The sequence below is a fragment of the Ambystoma mexicanum genome, chromosome 5q (genome assembly GCF_040938575.1).
Source record: "Ambystoma mexicanum isolate Mex_15411 chromosome 5q, UKY_AmexF1_1, whole genome shotgun sequence".
NCBI lineage: Eukaryota > Metazoa > Chordata > Amphibia > Caudata > Ambystomatidae > Ambystoma > Ambystoma mexicanum.
Genome location: NC_090933.1, coordinates 111,560,123 through 111,577,166, shown reverse-complemented (window position 1 = coordinate 111,577,166; position 17,044 = coordinate 111,560,123). Strand labels below are relative to the sequence as shown.

Here is a 17,044-nt window from a genome sequence, read left to right as displayed (position 1 = left end):
CTTCAAAATACATGGACATTTCATGTGCGTTTTATCAATCACTCCGTTCATGTGATGTGATGTGTGTGTGTGTGTGTACACACACACACACACACATCAGGGGCTAGTCATTTTGTGGTCAATTGGTATCCGTTTCCATTCAGGGGGTTTCAGTATTCAAATAATTCACCTCTCCCACACCTTTAACAGCATAGATCTGTTTTTCTTTGCAGAAGACACATCCAGAATTTAAGGAGGAATCGCGGATTGCCTATCCAGAAGTCGTCATTGTGAGTAGTTTGTAAATTACCATTTTAAATGTGTGCCAGATACATCCATGTGTGACCATCTTTTAGGAACTATTAGATTGTGAAATAGGGGAGTGTTGTGGTAAGAAATAATTGTTTTAAAGCTGATTTTGCTATAACGAATAAGTACATTTAATGACATTTTCCAGTTTAGTCTAATCTATGGAACCATTTATGCTTATTCGGATTTTCTTTCTTTAAGGATCCATCAGAAAAAGGGAATAATTCACATTTGTCAGTAGCCCTGCCTCAAAATGACAACCTGGTAAGTACTACCCTCTGCCATCTACAAAGTCTATTCATCACCGGATGTAAGTAGTTGATTCAGTGTGCTATATCAGCGTTGGTACCTTCCTTTATAAACCACTGGGAAGCCTAGTTTGTTTGTGAATTATGTAGCACCTTAGGGATGAAGAGAGGGTAGTCATCTTGACACTGCACTTGTACTTTTATTTATAATTCGTTTTCTACATTGCTGCCTTATTTAAACCTAAATTACAAATAAAATGCTTGTCACAAGCAAAAGGAAAACACGTTTTCCTTACACCAGGTACTAAAATTTCCATATTTAACACCAACATTACTCTATGTAAGGATGTGTGTAAGTGAGTCCTTTGCATACCTGCATCTGCTGAATGTAATGGAGAACTTATTATGGAGACCCGTTGGCAGATACGAAGGTGTTCTAATATAATTCCAGTTTTGGGTTATTATTTACCCGACCTATGTGCTAGCAGAATCAAATGTCATAATTCAGTAGATGTTTACTTCCTTTTTATCTGGTGTTCTTTGTTTCAAAATAAATATTCTCTCTTCAGCAATTCGATTTTATCCAGGGATAAAACTCTTACACGTTCTCCTATAATTTAGCTTTTCGAATCCCTTCTTTTTAGATGTAGCTGTCGTTTCAAAGTAAATATGATGGGACTACTGTTGGGCACGTTTTTTTTTATTTAGCAACTTTCCCTCCATTTCTCTGGACCACCAACCTTTGTACTTTTGTTTTTGAACTCCTAACTTTTTACTGTGAAGTGAAGCCTTTCGCTTCACTTTACTGCACGTTTGCCAATTGTTATGGGGAAACTGACTAACCCTTAAGGCTGTCTGTATTGGGGAACATTTTCCCTTAGTCTTTTGACTGTGTTGTTACTTTTGAGTAGCTTTTTATCATTGCACAATGCATCTTCCAATGCAGTGCTTATTTTTGTATGACCCTAGACTACACTCAAAGGGATTTTTGGTTCCTTTGGATGGGCCTAAAAGACGAGCTGGTGGCAGCGGGTTGCATTTTGACTATTTTTGCAATACCTTTCTTTAGCCCTACTGCATTTACTGTGTTTGGCTACTAACCATGGCTAGTGTCCCAACATGGCTGTTCCACACATTTTTTGCTTGTTCCTTTTCTTAGTTTGAATTTTTTCTGTTAGTCATTTATTTGACTTTTCACGTAATACAAAGCATTTAAAAGTAATAATAAATCATATAAACATGTTAGTTAAAATAAGTAAGAAATATATTTACAAATTTTACCAACCAGTACTCTGGGCTTTTTGTCATATGGATAGAAAAGCTTCATGCTCAGACGATAGTCTACAGCCATTGCAGATTGTTCACAAATCGCGAGAATGAATTATTAAGTCTCTTGTCCCTCGGCCTTCAATCAAGATGTGGAACAGAGATTGTTGTATTTTCAGCTTGCATAGCGGGCAGAATTCTATCATTGGTCTTCTCCCCAGTCTACTCGATAGAATTTCTCCAGTAGGCAGTAGATTTAAGCAGAATATTAGAGTTTCTCCAGCATGGGGTCTGGCATGGATTCACATGCTCATGAATATTCCCCGTCGTCAGGCTGGGAATCCTCGGTAAAGAAAAAACCAGTATCAGTTTCGTTCCTGATCTGTCTTTCGTAGTAATAACCAATCACTGGTCTCTGCGTCATACTGACCACAGCCAATGACTGCCCTCTACCTAAGCACCGCCTCTGGCAGCCATCTTCAGATTTTTACCGCACGTTCATGTGTTGGGATCCTCGTGCTATTGCTCTCGAGCGTTAGTGCTATTTTTTCGCGCTTTTTCACAAAAAACTTCGATTCTTTCGGTCAAAAGAGCCTCAAGCTCCACCTATCCTACATCCGATCAACGGGGACCCGTGTCGGATTCATCTGTGCCCCTCAAGGGTGAAGATTTCGTCGAGCTACACTTCGGAGGACTCCAGAAGCTTCTCAGGCCCGGTCTCGGAGATGGCCCAGGAGAAGGGAAGCTCGACGCCCGGAAAGCTGTTCAGGGTCTGCCCTGGATGCCAGCTGCAGAACGTCTTCAAGGAGGACGAACACTCTTTCTGCCTTTACTGCCTTCATGAGGACAAGACGCACGTGGAGAAGGACTGTGCGTTTTGCGGCAACATGTCGGAACGGACCATGAAGGACCGCCATCAACGTCTCGCCAACTGGCTGGAGGGTAAGAGCCCGTCTGGCGAGAAGAAGAAGAAATCCGAGCGGTCTTCTAAGACCTTTGAGGGCGCCCCGGCGACGGGGGCCCAACATAAGGCCAAGCACCGCGAGTCCGCTGGCACCGGGAGCGCCGAACGGTCGGGCTCTACGGGCGCCAGGCAGGGCGCACCCTCCCCGGCACCATCAACCACGAGCCAACGCTCTGGGTCGGGTAAGAGGAAGGCCGAGCACCCGGCTAAGCTCCTGGAGAGGCCCCGGTCGAGCTCTAAGGCAGAGGAGGAGCGTGGCAGTGCCCCCTCCCTCAAGGATAAGGCGGTGAGCGCACCGAAGGTGGTGAAGGCCTTGATCCATCCGACCAAGCCCTCTATCGAAACGGTCGCGGCGGCCCTGGCTCAGCCTGTGGTGGCTACACCAGTGGTGGCGACCTCAGGGCCCAGAATCTCCCTGCCTCCGCGGAGGGAGTCTTCCTTTGTGCCCATCGATAGGACCCCCGTGAAACCCTCCGTGGGGAAGAAGAAGGGGGGGCAGGGCGTCGTCGTAGATTCGGCCTCAACCTCAGAAGAGGAGCTGATCGAGGTCTTAAGCCACGGCCTAGGCGTGGAAGAAGGCCTGCCCGTCGGAATGGACCCCGACGCAGGTGACGACGACGACATCGTCGAGGATACCGACGGGGCCCCTGCTCGCCCGTCGGATTCCCCTCTGCCAGCGCCGCAAGACAACTCGGCGGCCATTTTGTTGGCCATACAGTCCTTATGCTCCGAGATAAGGACAAGGCTACCGTTACCGACAGAGGAACCTCTCCCGTCGGGGGATCCAGAACCGGGACCTTCTGGTGTTCCCCCCCACCAAGAGAAGGAGGATCCATCCACCACCTCCTTTTCAACCGTCGCGCCCCGTCCAGCCCTCCTCCCCGTCCACCCGAGGGGATGATACGGGGACTGACACGGCAGCGACGGGTACGGACGACGAGGCATACGACGAGGATTTTCCGTCGTCGCCTCCCACCAGGGCTTCTCCGCCCGACGAGATCGGATCTTTCCACTCCATGATCTCCAGGGCTTCCGAGCTTTTCCAACTCTGCCCTGAGGAGAAGAAAAAGGAAGGCTTTCCTTATCAGCGGCGCGAGGCCAAGAGGAAGACGGTCCTCGCAGTGCCTCTGTTGGACGACATTTGGGATGAGGGCCTTTCCCTCCTCAAGAACCCTTCCACGACGCCAGCTAGAAGAGACCGGTACGAGAAAAAGTACCGGGTCCCGGACACGGCCCCCCTATGCCTCCGGGCGCAGCCTACCCCGGACTCCGTCGTCTCCGCGGCAGCCAGGAAGAAAGCGGGGGGGGGGGGTGCGGCCTCCACATCAACTTCCCCGCCGGACGGCGAGGGAAAGAAATTGGATGCTATGGGACGTAGAGTCATCTCGTCGGCAGTGACGACGATTAAAGCGGCCAACGCCTTGGCTATCGTGGCCCGCTACGACAGGGAGCTCTGGTACAAGATAGCTCCCCTGCTGGATTTTCTGCCGGACGACAAGAGGGCGGAGGCCCTGGAGATCCTGCAGGAAGGTGAGGTGGCGTCGGACCACGCCATCACCGTGGCGACGGACATCGCCGACACTGGGTTCCGCCAGCTGGGCAACGGCGTTTGCCTTCGACGTCGTGGATGGCTCAAAGCTACGGACTTTCGGCAGGACGTCCAGACCAGAGTCCTGGACATGCCCTTCGACGGGAACAACCTGTTTGGGAAGACAGTGGACGATTCCCTTCAGGCCATCAAGGCGGATACTGAGACGGCCAGGGCCCTTGGAGTCCTGCAGCAACGACGAACGCCCTTTCGGAGCGGCGGAGGCAAGGGCGCCTCCAAAGGTTCCGGCGGCGGTTTCGCTTCCTACCGTCAAGCGGCCCGCTCGTCGTCGCAAGAGGCCTACAGAGGACGAGGCAAGTTTAGCGGACCCCGCCGTCGTCGCCAAGGAGGTCAAGGCGGCAAGGCCGCGTCCAAGCAGGATTGAACCGGCCGTGGGGTCGGGCCCCCACCGAAGCACCCCGGTGGGAGGCCGGGCTCGGGCTTCGTCAGCGTGTGGGAGTCCATCTCCACCGACCGTTGGGTGCTGGACGCCCTGGCCCGGGGCCACGCGCTCGAGTTTCAAAGAAGGTGCCCGCGCGTCCCCCCCGTGGCCAGGAAAGAACTTCACGTCCCTCAACTTCTCCTGGAGGTAAAGGCGATGCTCAGAAAGGGCGCCATCGAACTCGTCCCGAAGAGGCTTCGGGGCTCCGGAGTCTACTCGCGATACTTCCTCGTGAAGAAGAAGACGGGAGGATGGCGCCCCATCCTAGACCTGCGACGTCTGAACAAGTTCATCAAGGCGCAGAAGTTCCGGATGGTCACCCTCCAGCACGTCCTGGGTCAGCTGGAGGAAGGAGACTTCCTATCGTCGTTGGATTTGGAGGATGCCTACTTCCACATTCCCATCCTAAAGGGGCACCGAAAATTCCTCAGATTCGTGGTCCAAGGGCGTCATTACCAGTTCAAAGCCCTTCCCTTCGGACTACGGTCGGCACCCAGGGTATTCACCAAGTGCCTCGCACCGGTGGCGGCGCAGCTGCGCCGCGAGGGGATTCACGTCTACCCCTACCTGGACGACTGGCTCATCCGCGCCAAGATGAGGGAGCTCGCCGTGGTCCACACGGCAAGGACCGTCCAACTCCTCACGGACCTGGGATTCTCCGTGAACTACGCCAAATCCCACCTGGTGCCCGCGCAAGTCGCACTGTTTCTGGGAGCGAGGCTCGACACAGTGTCCCTTCTGGCCTCCCCGTCGGAGGAGAGGACCAGGACCATCTTGGGCAAGGTGCAACGGATGTTGGTGGCCGATGTTAGGCAGAAACCTGTGCAGTTCCCTTGGGGAACACTGCAAAAGATTTAAGACTACAGGTAGAGCAGTAAACCCCTTTGGTAGCAGTCTGTACCACCCAGATTTACCTGGTAGCTGTGGCTGAGCAGTCAGACTTCTCTCAAGAAGAGTTAGGCAGTATGTAAAGTATACACAATATGTACCAAAACACAATAGCACAAGCAAACACTGACCAGAGCTTGGTTTCAAAAGTATATAGTTATTTATTTAAAATACACATAAGTTAAAAACACTCTAGCAAAGATATAGTAAAAGCACTTCAACACAGTTATACTGAAAGTAAATTCAATCCTTTCTCCTATCTAGACAACTCTAGGTTAACACCACTTAATTAAAACAGAGGTGAGTGCTTAACGTTAGATGACACTCTAGTAGTTTCCAAGAAAGGGAGAGAAAAAGCAGAAATAGGTTAGACACACCACTCTAAGGTCCAGAACTCTTGCAATAGGCTTAAAGAAGAATAAAGTCACAGGTGAGCAAAAGTCACTAGGCAGGGCCCACTCTTAGAGTAGCCGGAGCGAAAATGTGCCCAAGATCACACTGTTAGTTAGAGATTCAAAGTCTTGCAAAGAGTCAAAAAGAGTTTAGAGTGGCTCAGAAAGTTTAGCCAAAGTGTCCCAGGCACTCCCAGGTTCGAAAGCCGGGGACTAAATCTACCCCGTACAGTCGGTAGCAAGGGAAGCCAGGCGGAACACAGTACCTTAAGCGGAACGGATCCTCCAGCGGGGGCAGTTGTTCCAGGCAGCGACAGCAAGGCTCGACGTCGGTCAGGGGAGAAGAATATCTCGCTGAAGAGCAGAAGAGAAAGGTCGTAGCACTGCCCGGGAAGAAACCAGCCGCGGAGTCCTCCGGTTAAAGGGTTGGTACCGACTTTCGCGGTATGGGGGTAAAGTGTGGTATTCCGGATGCCGGGGTGCTTGGCACAGGCAAGGCGGCCACGAGATACCTCAAAAGGACGGAAAGAAGGCGAAAACTGGTTGTCCCCACCAGTCAAGGGAAGGAGCCACTCCGTTAAGAGTTCTCCTCGGTCGTCGGGAAAAAGTGGTGAGACGGTTCAGCAGGGCTCCACCGGGTGGTGTCGTCGAAGCAGGTCGGCTCAGCTCTTCCCTCGTCGGATTCTTGGTCCTGTGGCGACTTCTGAAGTCCCAGTCCCCAAAGCCCTGCTTTTATGCAGCAAACCCCCATTCACCCAGCCTAGCTGTCACTCAAACATGCTAAGTGGTGAGCCGGGCGGCTCACCACTTGGGCCAATCAGGACGGAGTGCGACTTGAGTTACCAAGGTAACTCAGTCCAGGGTGCCTAAATCCCCCTCTACCCCTCCTAAGTACCCCAGACAGAGTGGCACCACTTTGGAGGGCTTCTGTGGAGAAGCCCGCCAAAAGTGGAACAAAGGGCTCCACTTTGGGTCAGAGTTACAGAGGCGAACACCAACGCCATTTTAGAATCAAGTTTTGGCAAAAAGTCCCAACCGGAGTTATAAAAATAAATATATAAACCGGCGGTATGTTTAAGGCTACCGTAAATAAATAATTAAATGTGTTAGCCTAAAACAATGGGAAATCCCATAGGGAAATATTCGCGGTCGAATATAAAAAGTAGTTTCCACTGCCACCAGCCAAAACTCGATCAGGGGGGACGGAGACGTGCCCCCTCGACTAACAGACCCTGGGGCAATCGAATTGCCCCAGCCAGTACGTCCACAATATGATGGTTTGTACTGGTTCTGTTCAGGATTCAAGACTAGCAAAGTCTTTGGTGACTTTACATGCCCTGGGAGACAGTAGTCAGTCCCAGGGTATGGAGTCTATGTTGGGGAGTCCCTAGGACACCCCTGGGTCACGGCACAGAGGGTGCTGTGTGACCCACATCACAAAAATACATGAGGCCCTATGGAGTAAAAGACCCCATAGCCCATTCAACACAAGGTTTAACCAAGAAAACACACTTCAACATGTCCAAGAGTGAGGGTAAAAGAGTCTCACTCTTGGCAGGAGAAAAAAAATTAAACCCCAGAAATCCAGCAAAGCTGCTGGGGGACTCACTAGGTAGGGAAATTCAGCCTAACCAGAGAATTCTCCCTAACACTCGCCCCCCCCAGACTAAGGGACAGGAGGATTTAATCCACTCCTGGATGAACCTCATACCTCTAGTCGATGATATACATCCTAGAGAGTCCATCAGCATTTTGATGGTGACACCCTGACCTGTGCTCAATGGTGAAATCAAACCCTTGCAGGCAGATTGACCATCTCAATAGTTTTGGATTTTCCCCTTTCATTTGCATTAACCATCTCAAGGGTTGGTGGTCAGTCTGAATAACAAAAGTAGAACCATACAAGTATGGCCTAAACTTCTTCAGTGCCCACACAATAGCAAAGCATTCTCTTTCGATAGTTGCCCACCTTGTCTCAGGATCCTTCAGTTTCCTACTGATGAAGCAAATGGGGTGCTCCCTACCCTTCTCATCCAGTTGGCTTAGAACTGCACCTATACCTACATTGGAAGCATCAGTTTGTACAATGAAAGGTTGGTGGTAGTCAGGAGCTCTCAATACTGGAGCCTGGCAAAGAGCTCTCTTCAGTTTTTCAAAGGCCTGATTGCACTCCTCATTCCATTTTACCTTCTTAGGGAATTTGGGAGAGGAGATTACATTCAGTGGAGAAGCTATGGTCCCATAGTTCTCAATGAAATTCCTGTAATACCCAGTGAGGCCTAGAAAAGCTCTCACTTGGGTTTGAGTAGTTGGTGTTGTCCAATTTTGCACAGCTTCAATCTTGCTGGGCAAAGGCCTTATTTCTCCACCTCCTACCTCATGTCCAAGGTAGACCACTTTACTTTGACCAATCTGGCACTTACTGGCTTTGATTGTCAAATGGGCCTGTTTCAGAGCCTGCAACACATGTCCTAGGTGGTTCACATGTTCTTCCCAGGAGTGGCTGAAGACTGCAATGTCATCCAAGTATGCCATGCAGAAATCTTCCATCCCAGCCAGAACCTGGTTCACCATCCTTTGGAATGTGGCAGGTGCATTTTTTAGTCCAAAAGGCATGACCTTAAACTGGTACAAGCCAACTGGGGTCGAAAATGCAGTTTTCTCCTTGGCATGGTCTGTCAGGGCTATTTGCCAATAGCCTGACGTCAGGTCAAATGTGCTGAGGTACTTGGCTGCACCAAGTTTATCCACCAACTCATCTGTCCTGGGCAAAGGGTGGGCATCAGTCTTGGTGACTGCATTTAGAGCTCTATAGTCCACACAGAATCTCAAGTCTTTGGATCCTGCCTTTGGTACTAACACAACTGGGCTAGACCATGGACTAGTAGAGGGCTCTATTACCCCGAGATCAAGCATCTTCTTGACCTCTCCTTTGATGTGGGCTCTGATATGTTCCGACATTCTGTATCCTCTGCTTTTGACTGGCAGACAGTCACCAGTGAGTATCTCATGCTGGCCCCAAGGGGTCAAGCCTGGTGACAGTGAGAACAGGGAGGCAAACTGATTTAACATAGATTTGCACTCCTCTTGTTGCTCAGGTGTCAGGTCTGAAGAGAGATTGACTCCTTCAACTTTTTCATCTAAAGGTACACCTCTGAGGAGATCAGGGAGAGATTCACTCTCTTCCTCCTCTGCAGCTGAAGCTAGGAGCAAGGCTCCTACATCAGGTCTGGAGATGTAGGCTTTTAGTCGGTTGGTGTGGAAGACTCTAGGAGCTTCCCTGGGTCTGCCCAGATCCACCAGATAGTTGACCTCTCCAAGTTTTCCCACAACCTTGAAGGGTCCCATCCATTTGTCTTGCAAGGCCCTCTGCCTTGTTGGGAGCATAACTAGAACTAGCTGGTCTTGAGTAAACTCAACCATGTTAGCCTTCTGGTCGTGCCAATGTTTGACCAGGGCTTGACCAGCTTTCAAGTTGTCACTTGCTTCTGCCATCATGTGTGACATTCTCCTCCGGAGACCTATCACATAGTCAGTCACTCTGACTGGCTTGAGGGGAGGAGCACCTTCCAACCCCTCCTTAATCAGGGCCAATGGACCTCTGACTGGATGGCCATAGAGAAGCTCAAAGGGAGAATAACCTACTCCCTCCTGAGGGACTTCTCTATAAGCAAAGAGAAGGCATGGCAGTAGAAGGTCCCACTTTTTCTTAAGGGGTTCTTCTAAAGCACCTATCATGCTCTTCATGGTTCTGTTAAACCTTTCAACCAACCCGTTTGTCTGAGGGTGGTAGGCGGTTGAGAACTTGTAGGTAACTCCACAGGTTTTCCACATGGCCTTCATGTAGTGGGACATAAAGTTTGACCCCCTGTCAGAGATTACCTCCTTAGGAAACCCAACCCTGGTAAAAATACCAAGGAGGGCCTTAGCCACAGCCGGAGCTGTAACAGTCCTCATAGGAATGGCCTCAGGGTATCTAGTAGCATGGTCTACTACAACAAGGATAAACCTGTTGCCTGAGGAGGTTGGAGGATCAAGGGGACCAACAATGTCAATCCCTACCCTCTCAAATGGGACTCCCACAACTGGGAGAGGCACTAAAGGTGCCACATTCTTGGAACCAACCTTACCAGAAGTCTGGCAGGTATGGCAGCTCTTACAATATCTATCTACTTCAGCCCCCATCCTTGGCCAATAAAAGTAGAGTGAGAGCCTTTCCTTGGTCTTCTTGAAACTCAAGTGGCCAGCCAAAGGTATCTCATGGGCTAGTTGTAAGAACTGTTGTCTGTTTTCTTGTGGGACTACAAGGCGTTTGTAGTCTCCAGGTTCAGACTCAGTGGGTTCACTGTAGAAGAGGCCATCTTCCCAGTGCAACCTATACTTCCCAGGCTCTTGCCCATCAGCTTGAGAAGCTGCCTGGTGGCGGAGACCCTCCAGAGTTGGACATTCTCTTTGCCCCTTACGAAAAGCTGCCCTGCTAGGCCCACCTTCTGCCAGTAAAGACTGCAGCTCAGGATGGTCCTCAGGGTCCAAATCTCCAATAAGGTTGGGGCCTCCTTCTAGCTCTTCCTCAGAGTCTAGCTCAACCACACAGGGTTGTACCTCTCTCTCAGCCTCAGCTGGAGGGGGAGTTACAGGTGTAACTTTGGACAACCTAGGGGAAGTCCTTGTTGGAAGCACTGGAGTGCTTGCTGCTGGCTTTTTCCTAGGAGTCTTGGGTTGCCCCTTTGCTCCTGATCTGGTAGTTACTGCAGTAAGTTGCTCCAGTGGTAGAGGAGTGATTTCTGTCATCATCTCCTGAGATAACCCTCTCAGGGTTTTCTCCCTTGCAGGTTTTGTGAGTTCCTGAAACCTTTTGCTAGGAGGTCTGGGGGTATGAGATACAACTCCAAGAGCTTTGAGGTCATTACCCAACAGAACCCTACCTGGCACTTCACATTGTACACTGACAGGTATTTTTACAGCCATATCATTACATTGGATGAGAACTGGTAACTGGGGACACATCTGCACAGGCCCACCAGCTAACTTGGTGAGGCATTTGGGTGCCTTAGCAACATCCTCTGCCTTGAAAAATGATTCATCCACCACAGTTATGCTGGCTCCAGTGTCCCTAATGGCAGGAGTCTCCTGACCATTCACCTGGACACTGTCCTTATAATACTCTTTAGTATTATCTGGGATAGAGTTATAGACATCTAAATTCTGTTGCTCCCACAACCCCAGAGAGACTAAAGAAACACTAGCTGAGACTCCAGTGGGTTCATCAGCTAGTAATAGAAAGTTTCCACTTGCCATATGTACTTCCTCTTCTGGAGCGAAGGCTAAGGAGGCAAGCTGGACCCCTGAAGGTTTACCCTTACATCTGGGATCTCCTTTCACATGGTCAGTAGCCTTACAAACAAAGCATGAGCCAAAGGCTCGCTGGAATGGAGGCTTGTTCTGACCTCCTTCTGGTCTGGGACCAGAAGGTACACTAGCCTGATTTGGTTTCCCTTGTGGCTTACCCTTATAGTTTTGTTTGGGGCCCTCTTTGGAATTTGTAGTATTAGAATTCTCTTTGGAGTCCTTCTTAGACTGTTTTTCCCCATCCTTCTTCTGAGTTACCCCAGAATCCTTGTGAGTGGCCCTGTTGGCAACCCACAAGTCAGCAGCCTTAGCTAGCTTCCGGGAATCTAATTCCCTGGAATCAGCCAAGTGTTGTCTGAGCTCAGGAGAGCAGGCATCATAAATAGTCTCCAACATAAACAAATTCTTCATACCTTCATAAGTGTTCACCTTGTAACCCTTAATCCATCCCTCTAAGTTTTTCAAACATTCATTCACCCAGGTAGCCCAAGGGGTACCATCATGCTTTTTGAGGCTCCTAAACCTCTTAAGATACTGGGAAGGGGTCTTCCCAAACCTAGCTATCAAAGCTAGTTTCACACATTCATAGTCCTTCCTATCCTCCTCCCCCATCTCCATTACCACATCAGTTGCAACAGGGGGAAGCCTAGAGAACAACCAGGTGAGTAAGTCATTTCCTGTGATGTTCTGGAGCCCATGATTATATTCAAACAGAGACAACCAATCCAACACATCCAACTTAGGCTCATACATACCAACCAATTCTTTAGGCATCCGGGGTCTTTTAGGACTGGAACTTCTAGAGGAGCCAGAGAGAGAAACATTCTCAACAGATAATTTCTTCATTTCTAAGTCATACTTGAGCTCCATTTCCCTTAGCCTTAGTTCTTTGTCAGTTTGAGCATTAAGTTTCTTATACTCCAATTCTAGCTTCATTTTCTCCAGTTCAAAGTACTGAGGACTAAATGTGGGACCTGGTAAAGGTCCAGTAGGCACAGCAGGTAGAGCAGGCAGAGGCCTAGGGGGGACAGTTACAACAGCCTCACCCTCCTCTTCTGACTCTTCCTCAGAAACATCAACATTTTGCTCCATGTTAACTTCAATACTGTCATCTACAGTTGCTGGAGTGGTAGGCTCCTCTGAACCATCACCCAGACTTTGGTTAGCTAACAATCTTTCAATCAGCTCCATTTTCTTGCCCTTAGTCAGGAGATCCTTATGTTTACAGAGCACTCTTAAACGATCAGCAGTTTTGGCTGCAAGGGACTCTTGACTATAGCTTTCTATAACTGACATGTTAGAGGTTTTACTTTTTCAGTGCTAAGCTTTGTGGTTAGTTGCACTAAGGTATCTAAAGCACAATAAAATGTATACTCAATACAAATCCCACCGCTGTACACCAGTGTTAGGCAGAAACCTGTGCAGTTCCCTTGGGGAACACTGCAAAAGATTTAAGACTACAGGTAGAGCAGTAAACCCCTTTGGTAGCAGTCTGTACCACCCAGATTTACCTGGTAGCTGTGGCTGAGCAGTCAGACTTCTCTCAAGAAGAGTTAGGCAGTATGTAAAGTATACACAATATGTACCAAAACACAATAGCACAAGCAAACACTGACCAGAGCTTGGTTTCAAAAGTATATAGTTATTTATTTAAAATACACATAAGTTAAAAACACTCTAGCAAAGATATAGTAAAAGCACTTCAACACAGTTATACTGAAAGTAAATTCAATCCTTTCTCCTATCTAGACAACTCTAGGTTAACACCACTTAATTAAAACAGAGGTGAGTGCTTAACGTTAGATGACACTCTAGTAGTTTCCAAGAAAGGGAGAGAAAAAGCAGAAATAGGTTAGACACACCACTCTAAGGTCCAGAACTCTTGCAATAGGCTTAAAGAAGAATAAAGTCACAGGTGAGCAAAAGTCACTAGGCAGGGCCCACTCTTAGAGTAGCCGGAGCGAAAATGTGCCCAAGATCACACTGTTAGTTAGAGATTCAAAGTCTTGCAAAGAGTCAAAAAGAGTTTAGAGTGGCTCAGAAAGTTTAGCCAAAGTGTCCCAGGCACTCCCAGGTTCGAAAGCCGGGGACTAAATCTACCCCGTACAGTCGGTAGCAAGGGAAGCCAGGCGGAACACAGTACCTTAAGCGGAACGGATCCTCCAGCGGGGGCAGTTGTTCCAGGCAGCGACAGCAAGGCTCGACGTCGGTCAGGGGAGAAGAATATCTCGCTGAAGAGCAGAAGAGAAAGGTCGTAGCACTGCCCGGGAAGAAACCAGCCGCGGAGTCCTCCGGTTAAAGGGTTGGTACCGACTTTCGCGGTATGGGGGTAAAGTGTGGTATTCCGGATGCCGGGGTGCTTGGCACAGGCAAGGCGGCCACGAGATACCTCAAAAGGACGGAAAGAAGGCGAAAACTGGTTGTCCCCACCAGTCAAGGGAAGGAGCCACTCCGTTAAGAGTTCTCCTCGGTCGTCGGGAAAAAGTGGTGAGACGGTTCAGCAGGGCTCCACCGGGTGGTGTCGTCGAAGCAGGTCGGCTCAGCTCTTCCCTCGTCGGATTCTTGGTCCTGTGGCGACTTCTGAAGTCCCAGTCCCCAAAGCCCTGCTTTTATGCAGCAAACCCCCATTCACCCAGCCTAGCTGTCACTCAAACATGCTAAGTGGTGAGCCGGGCGGCTCACCACTTGGGCCAATCAGGACGGAGTGCGACTTGAGTTACCAAGGTAACTCAGTCCAGGGTGCCTAAATCCCCCTCTACCCCTCCTAAGTACCCCAGACAGAGTGGCACCACTTTGGAGGGCTTCTGTGGAGAAGCCCGCCAAAAGTGGAACAAAGGGCTCCACTTTGGGTCAGAGTTACAGAGGCGAACACCAACGCCATTTTAGAATCAAGTTTTGGCAAAAAGTCCCAACCGGAGTTATAAAAATAAATATATAAACCGGCGGTATGTTTAAGGCTACCGTAAATAAATAATTAAATGTGTTAGCCTAAAACAATGGGAAATCCCATAGGGAAATATTCGCGGTCGAATATAAAAAGTAGTTTCCACTGCCACCAGCCAAAACTCGATCAGGGGGGACGGAGACGTGCCCCCTCGACTAACAGACCCTGGGGCAATCGAATTGCCCCAGCCAGTACGTCCACAATATGATGGTTTGTACTGGTTCTGTTCAGGATTCAAGACTAGCAAAGTCTTTGGTGACTTTACATGCCCTGGGAGACAGTAGTCAGTCCCAGGGTATGGAGTCTATGTTGGGGAGTCCCTAGGACACCCCTGGGTCACGGCACAGAGGGTGCTGTGTGACCCACATCACAAAAATACATGAGGCCCTATGGAGTAAAAGACCCCATAGCCCATTCAACACAAGGTTTAACCAAGAAAACACACTTCAACATGTCCAAGAGTGAGGGTAAAAGAGTCTCACTCTTGGCAGGAGAAAAAAAATTAAACCCCAGAAATCCAGCAAAGCTGCTGGGGGACTCACTAGGTAGGGAAATTCAGCCTAACCAGAGAATTCTCCCTAACAGCCGACGCGGCCAAAGTGAGGTCCATCAAGTCCCTCCTCGGGATGATGTCTTCCTGCATCTACCTCATTCCCATGTGCAGGCTCCGGATGCGCCCGTTGCAAGAATTCCTGGATGCGCGCTGGATCCAGACGACGGGCAGCTTCGAGGAAAGGATCAAGCTCGACGAGAGTTTCCGACGAGCGATACGGTGGTGGGGCACCCGCGCGCATCTGACGGCGGGCATGGACTTCCAGACCCCAGCCCACCAGGAGACTGTGACCACGGATGCCTCCCTGGAAGGGTGGGGAGCGCACACCGAAAATCTGCACGCAAGGGGACTCTGGCTCCCGACGGAGAAGTCCCTACATATCAACGTCCTGGAGCTCCGTGCAGTGTTTTGGGCCCTCAGGTCCTTCCTTCCGTCCCTCAAGGGCAAGGTGGTGAGGATCTTCACCGACAACACCACCACCATGTTTTACATCAGGAAACAGGGCGGAACCAGGTCCCCAGCGCTGTCCAAGGAGGCGCAGGACCTGTGGCATTGGGCCGTCGCCCAAGGGATTTTTCTGGTGCCGTTTCATCTGGCAGGGATAAAAAACACCATCGCCGACTCACTCAGCAGGGAGCTGCGCTCGTGCCACGAGTGGGAACTACGGCAGGATCTGGTGGATCGCCTCTTCCGACGGTGGGGCACACCCCAGATCGACCTGTTCGCGACGGCGACGAACACCAAGTGCCGGAGGTTCGCCAGCAGGTTTCCCCAGACGAGGAGCATGGGCGATGCTTTCTCGTTCCCCTGGGAGGGCCTGTTCCTCTACGCGTTCCCTCCCTTGCCTCTGCTAATCCGGCTCGTCAACCAGCTCAAGAGGTCACGGTGCAGGATGATCCTCGTTGCACCTTCGTGGCCGAGGCAGATATGGTTCCCGGACCTTCTGGACTTGTCAGCGTCCCCGCCGATCAAGCTGCCGGCGGACGCGGATCTACTCTCCAGGGAAGGAGGCGCCATCCTCCACCACGACCCGAAGTCGCTGAACTTGCAGGCCTGGCTCCTGCAGCGCTAGAGTTTGGAGGATACGACATACCGGCCGATTGCAGAGAGGTTCTTGCAAAGGCCAGGGCGTCCTCGACTCTTAAATGCTACGGACACAAATGGAAGAGGTTCTCTGTCTGGTGCCACGCACAGAAGATTAACCCTCTACGGATTACGGCTCCCCAAGTACTGCCGTACCTGCTGACGCTGGCCAAAGCTGGTCTGGCACACGCGTCCATCAAGATTCATCTTGCTGCGATCTCCCGATACACCAGAACCACGGGGCGGACGTCCTTGTGGTCTCATCGTCTGGTGAAAGAGTTCATGAAGGGACTGTTCAGATCGTTCCCGCCGGTGAAGGCTCCGGCCCCGGCGTGGGAGCTCAACGTGGTGCTGACCAAGCTCATGGGACCTCCGTTCGAGCCTCTGCACTCGGCCCCGTTGAAGTTTCTATCGTGGAAAACAGCTTTTCTTGTGGCCATCACCTCCGCACGACGAGTGGGAGAGATCCAGGCCCTTTCCTGCAAGGCCCCGTACTTGACTTTCCACGACACGAGGGTAGTGCTCAGGACGCACCCCTCCTTCATGCCCAAGGTGCCGTCGGACTTCCATCTCAACGAACCCTTGGTGTTGCCTGTGTTCTTCCCGTCGCCTTCGTCGCCGGCTGAGAGGACTTTGCACTCGCTGGATGTGGCTAGAGCGCTGAAGTTCTACGTAGACCGCACAAAGTGTTTTCGGAAGACGTCACAACTCTTTGTGAACTTTGGACCTGTCAATCAGGGGAAGGCTCTCTCGAAGGCTTCCATTTCCAGATGGCTCTCCGGCTGTATCATGTACTGTCATCGGTTGGCAAACCGACCGCTGCCTGGCCGTCCGAGAGCCCATTCAACCAGAGCGATCGCAGCTACCACGGCGTTCCTATCTGGTGTGCCCCTGCTGGACATATGCAGGGCTGCTACATGGAGGTCGACGCACACCTTCACGAAATTCTACTGCGTCGACCGGGATTCCAGGGAGGAGTCCAGGGTCGGCCAAGCAGTGCTGCGCAACCTGTTCGCCTGAGGTGAGCCTGGTGAGGAGG

General features: G+C 50.5%; 1 protein-coding gene across 2 annotated transcripts in view; it reads left to right on the top strand.

Moving 5' to 3' along the window:
• Positions 1-17,044, top strand: part of HJURP (Holliday junction recognition protein) — a 967,877-nt gene that overhangs the window by 185,143 nt on the left and 765,690 nt on the right. For both annotated transcript variants that reach the window (XM_069620625.1, XM_069620626.1), the window contains exons 4-5: positions 213-269; positions 490-552. In XM_069620625.1, the coding sequence (XP_069476726.1) occupies positions 213-269; positions 490-552 (120 nt within the window). The remainder of the gene's footprint in view (positions 1-212; positions 270-489; positions 553-17,044) is intronic.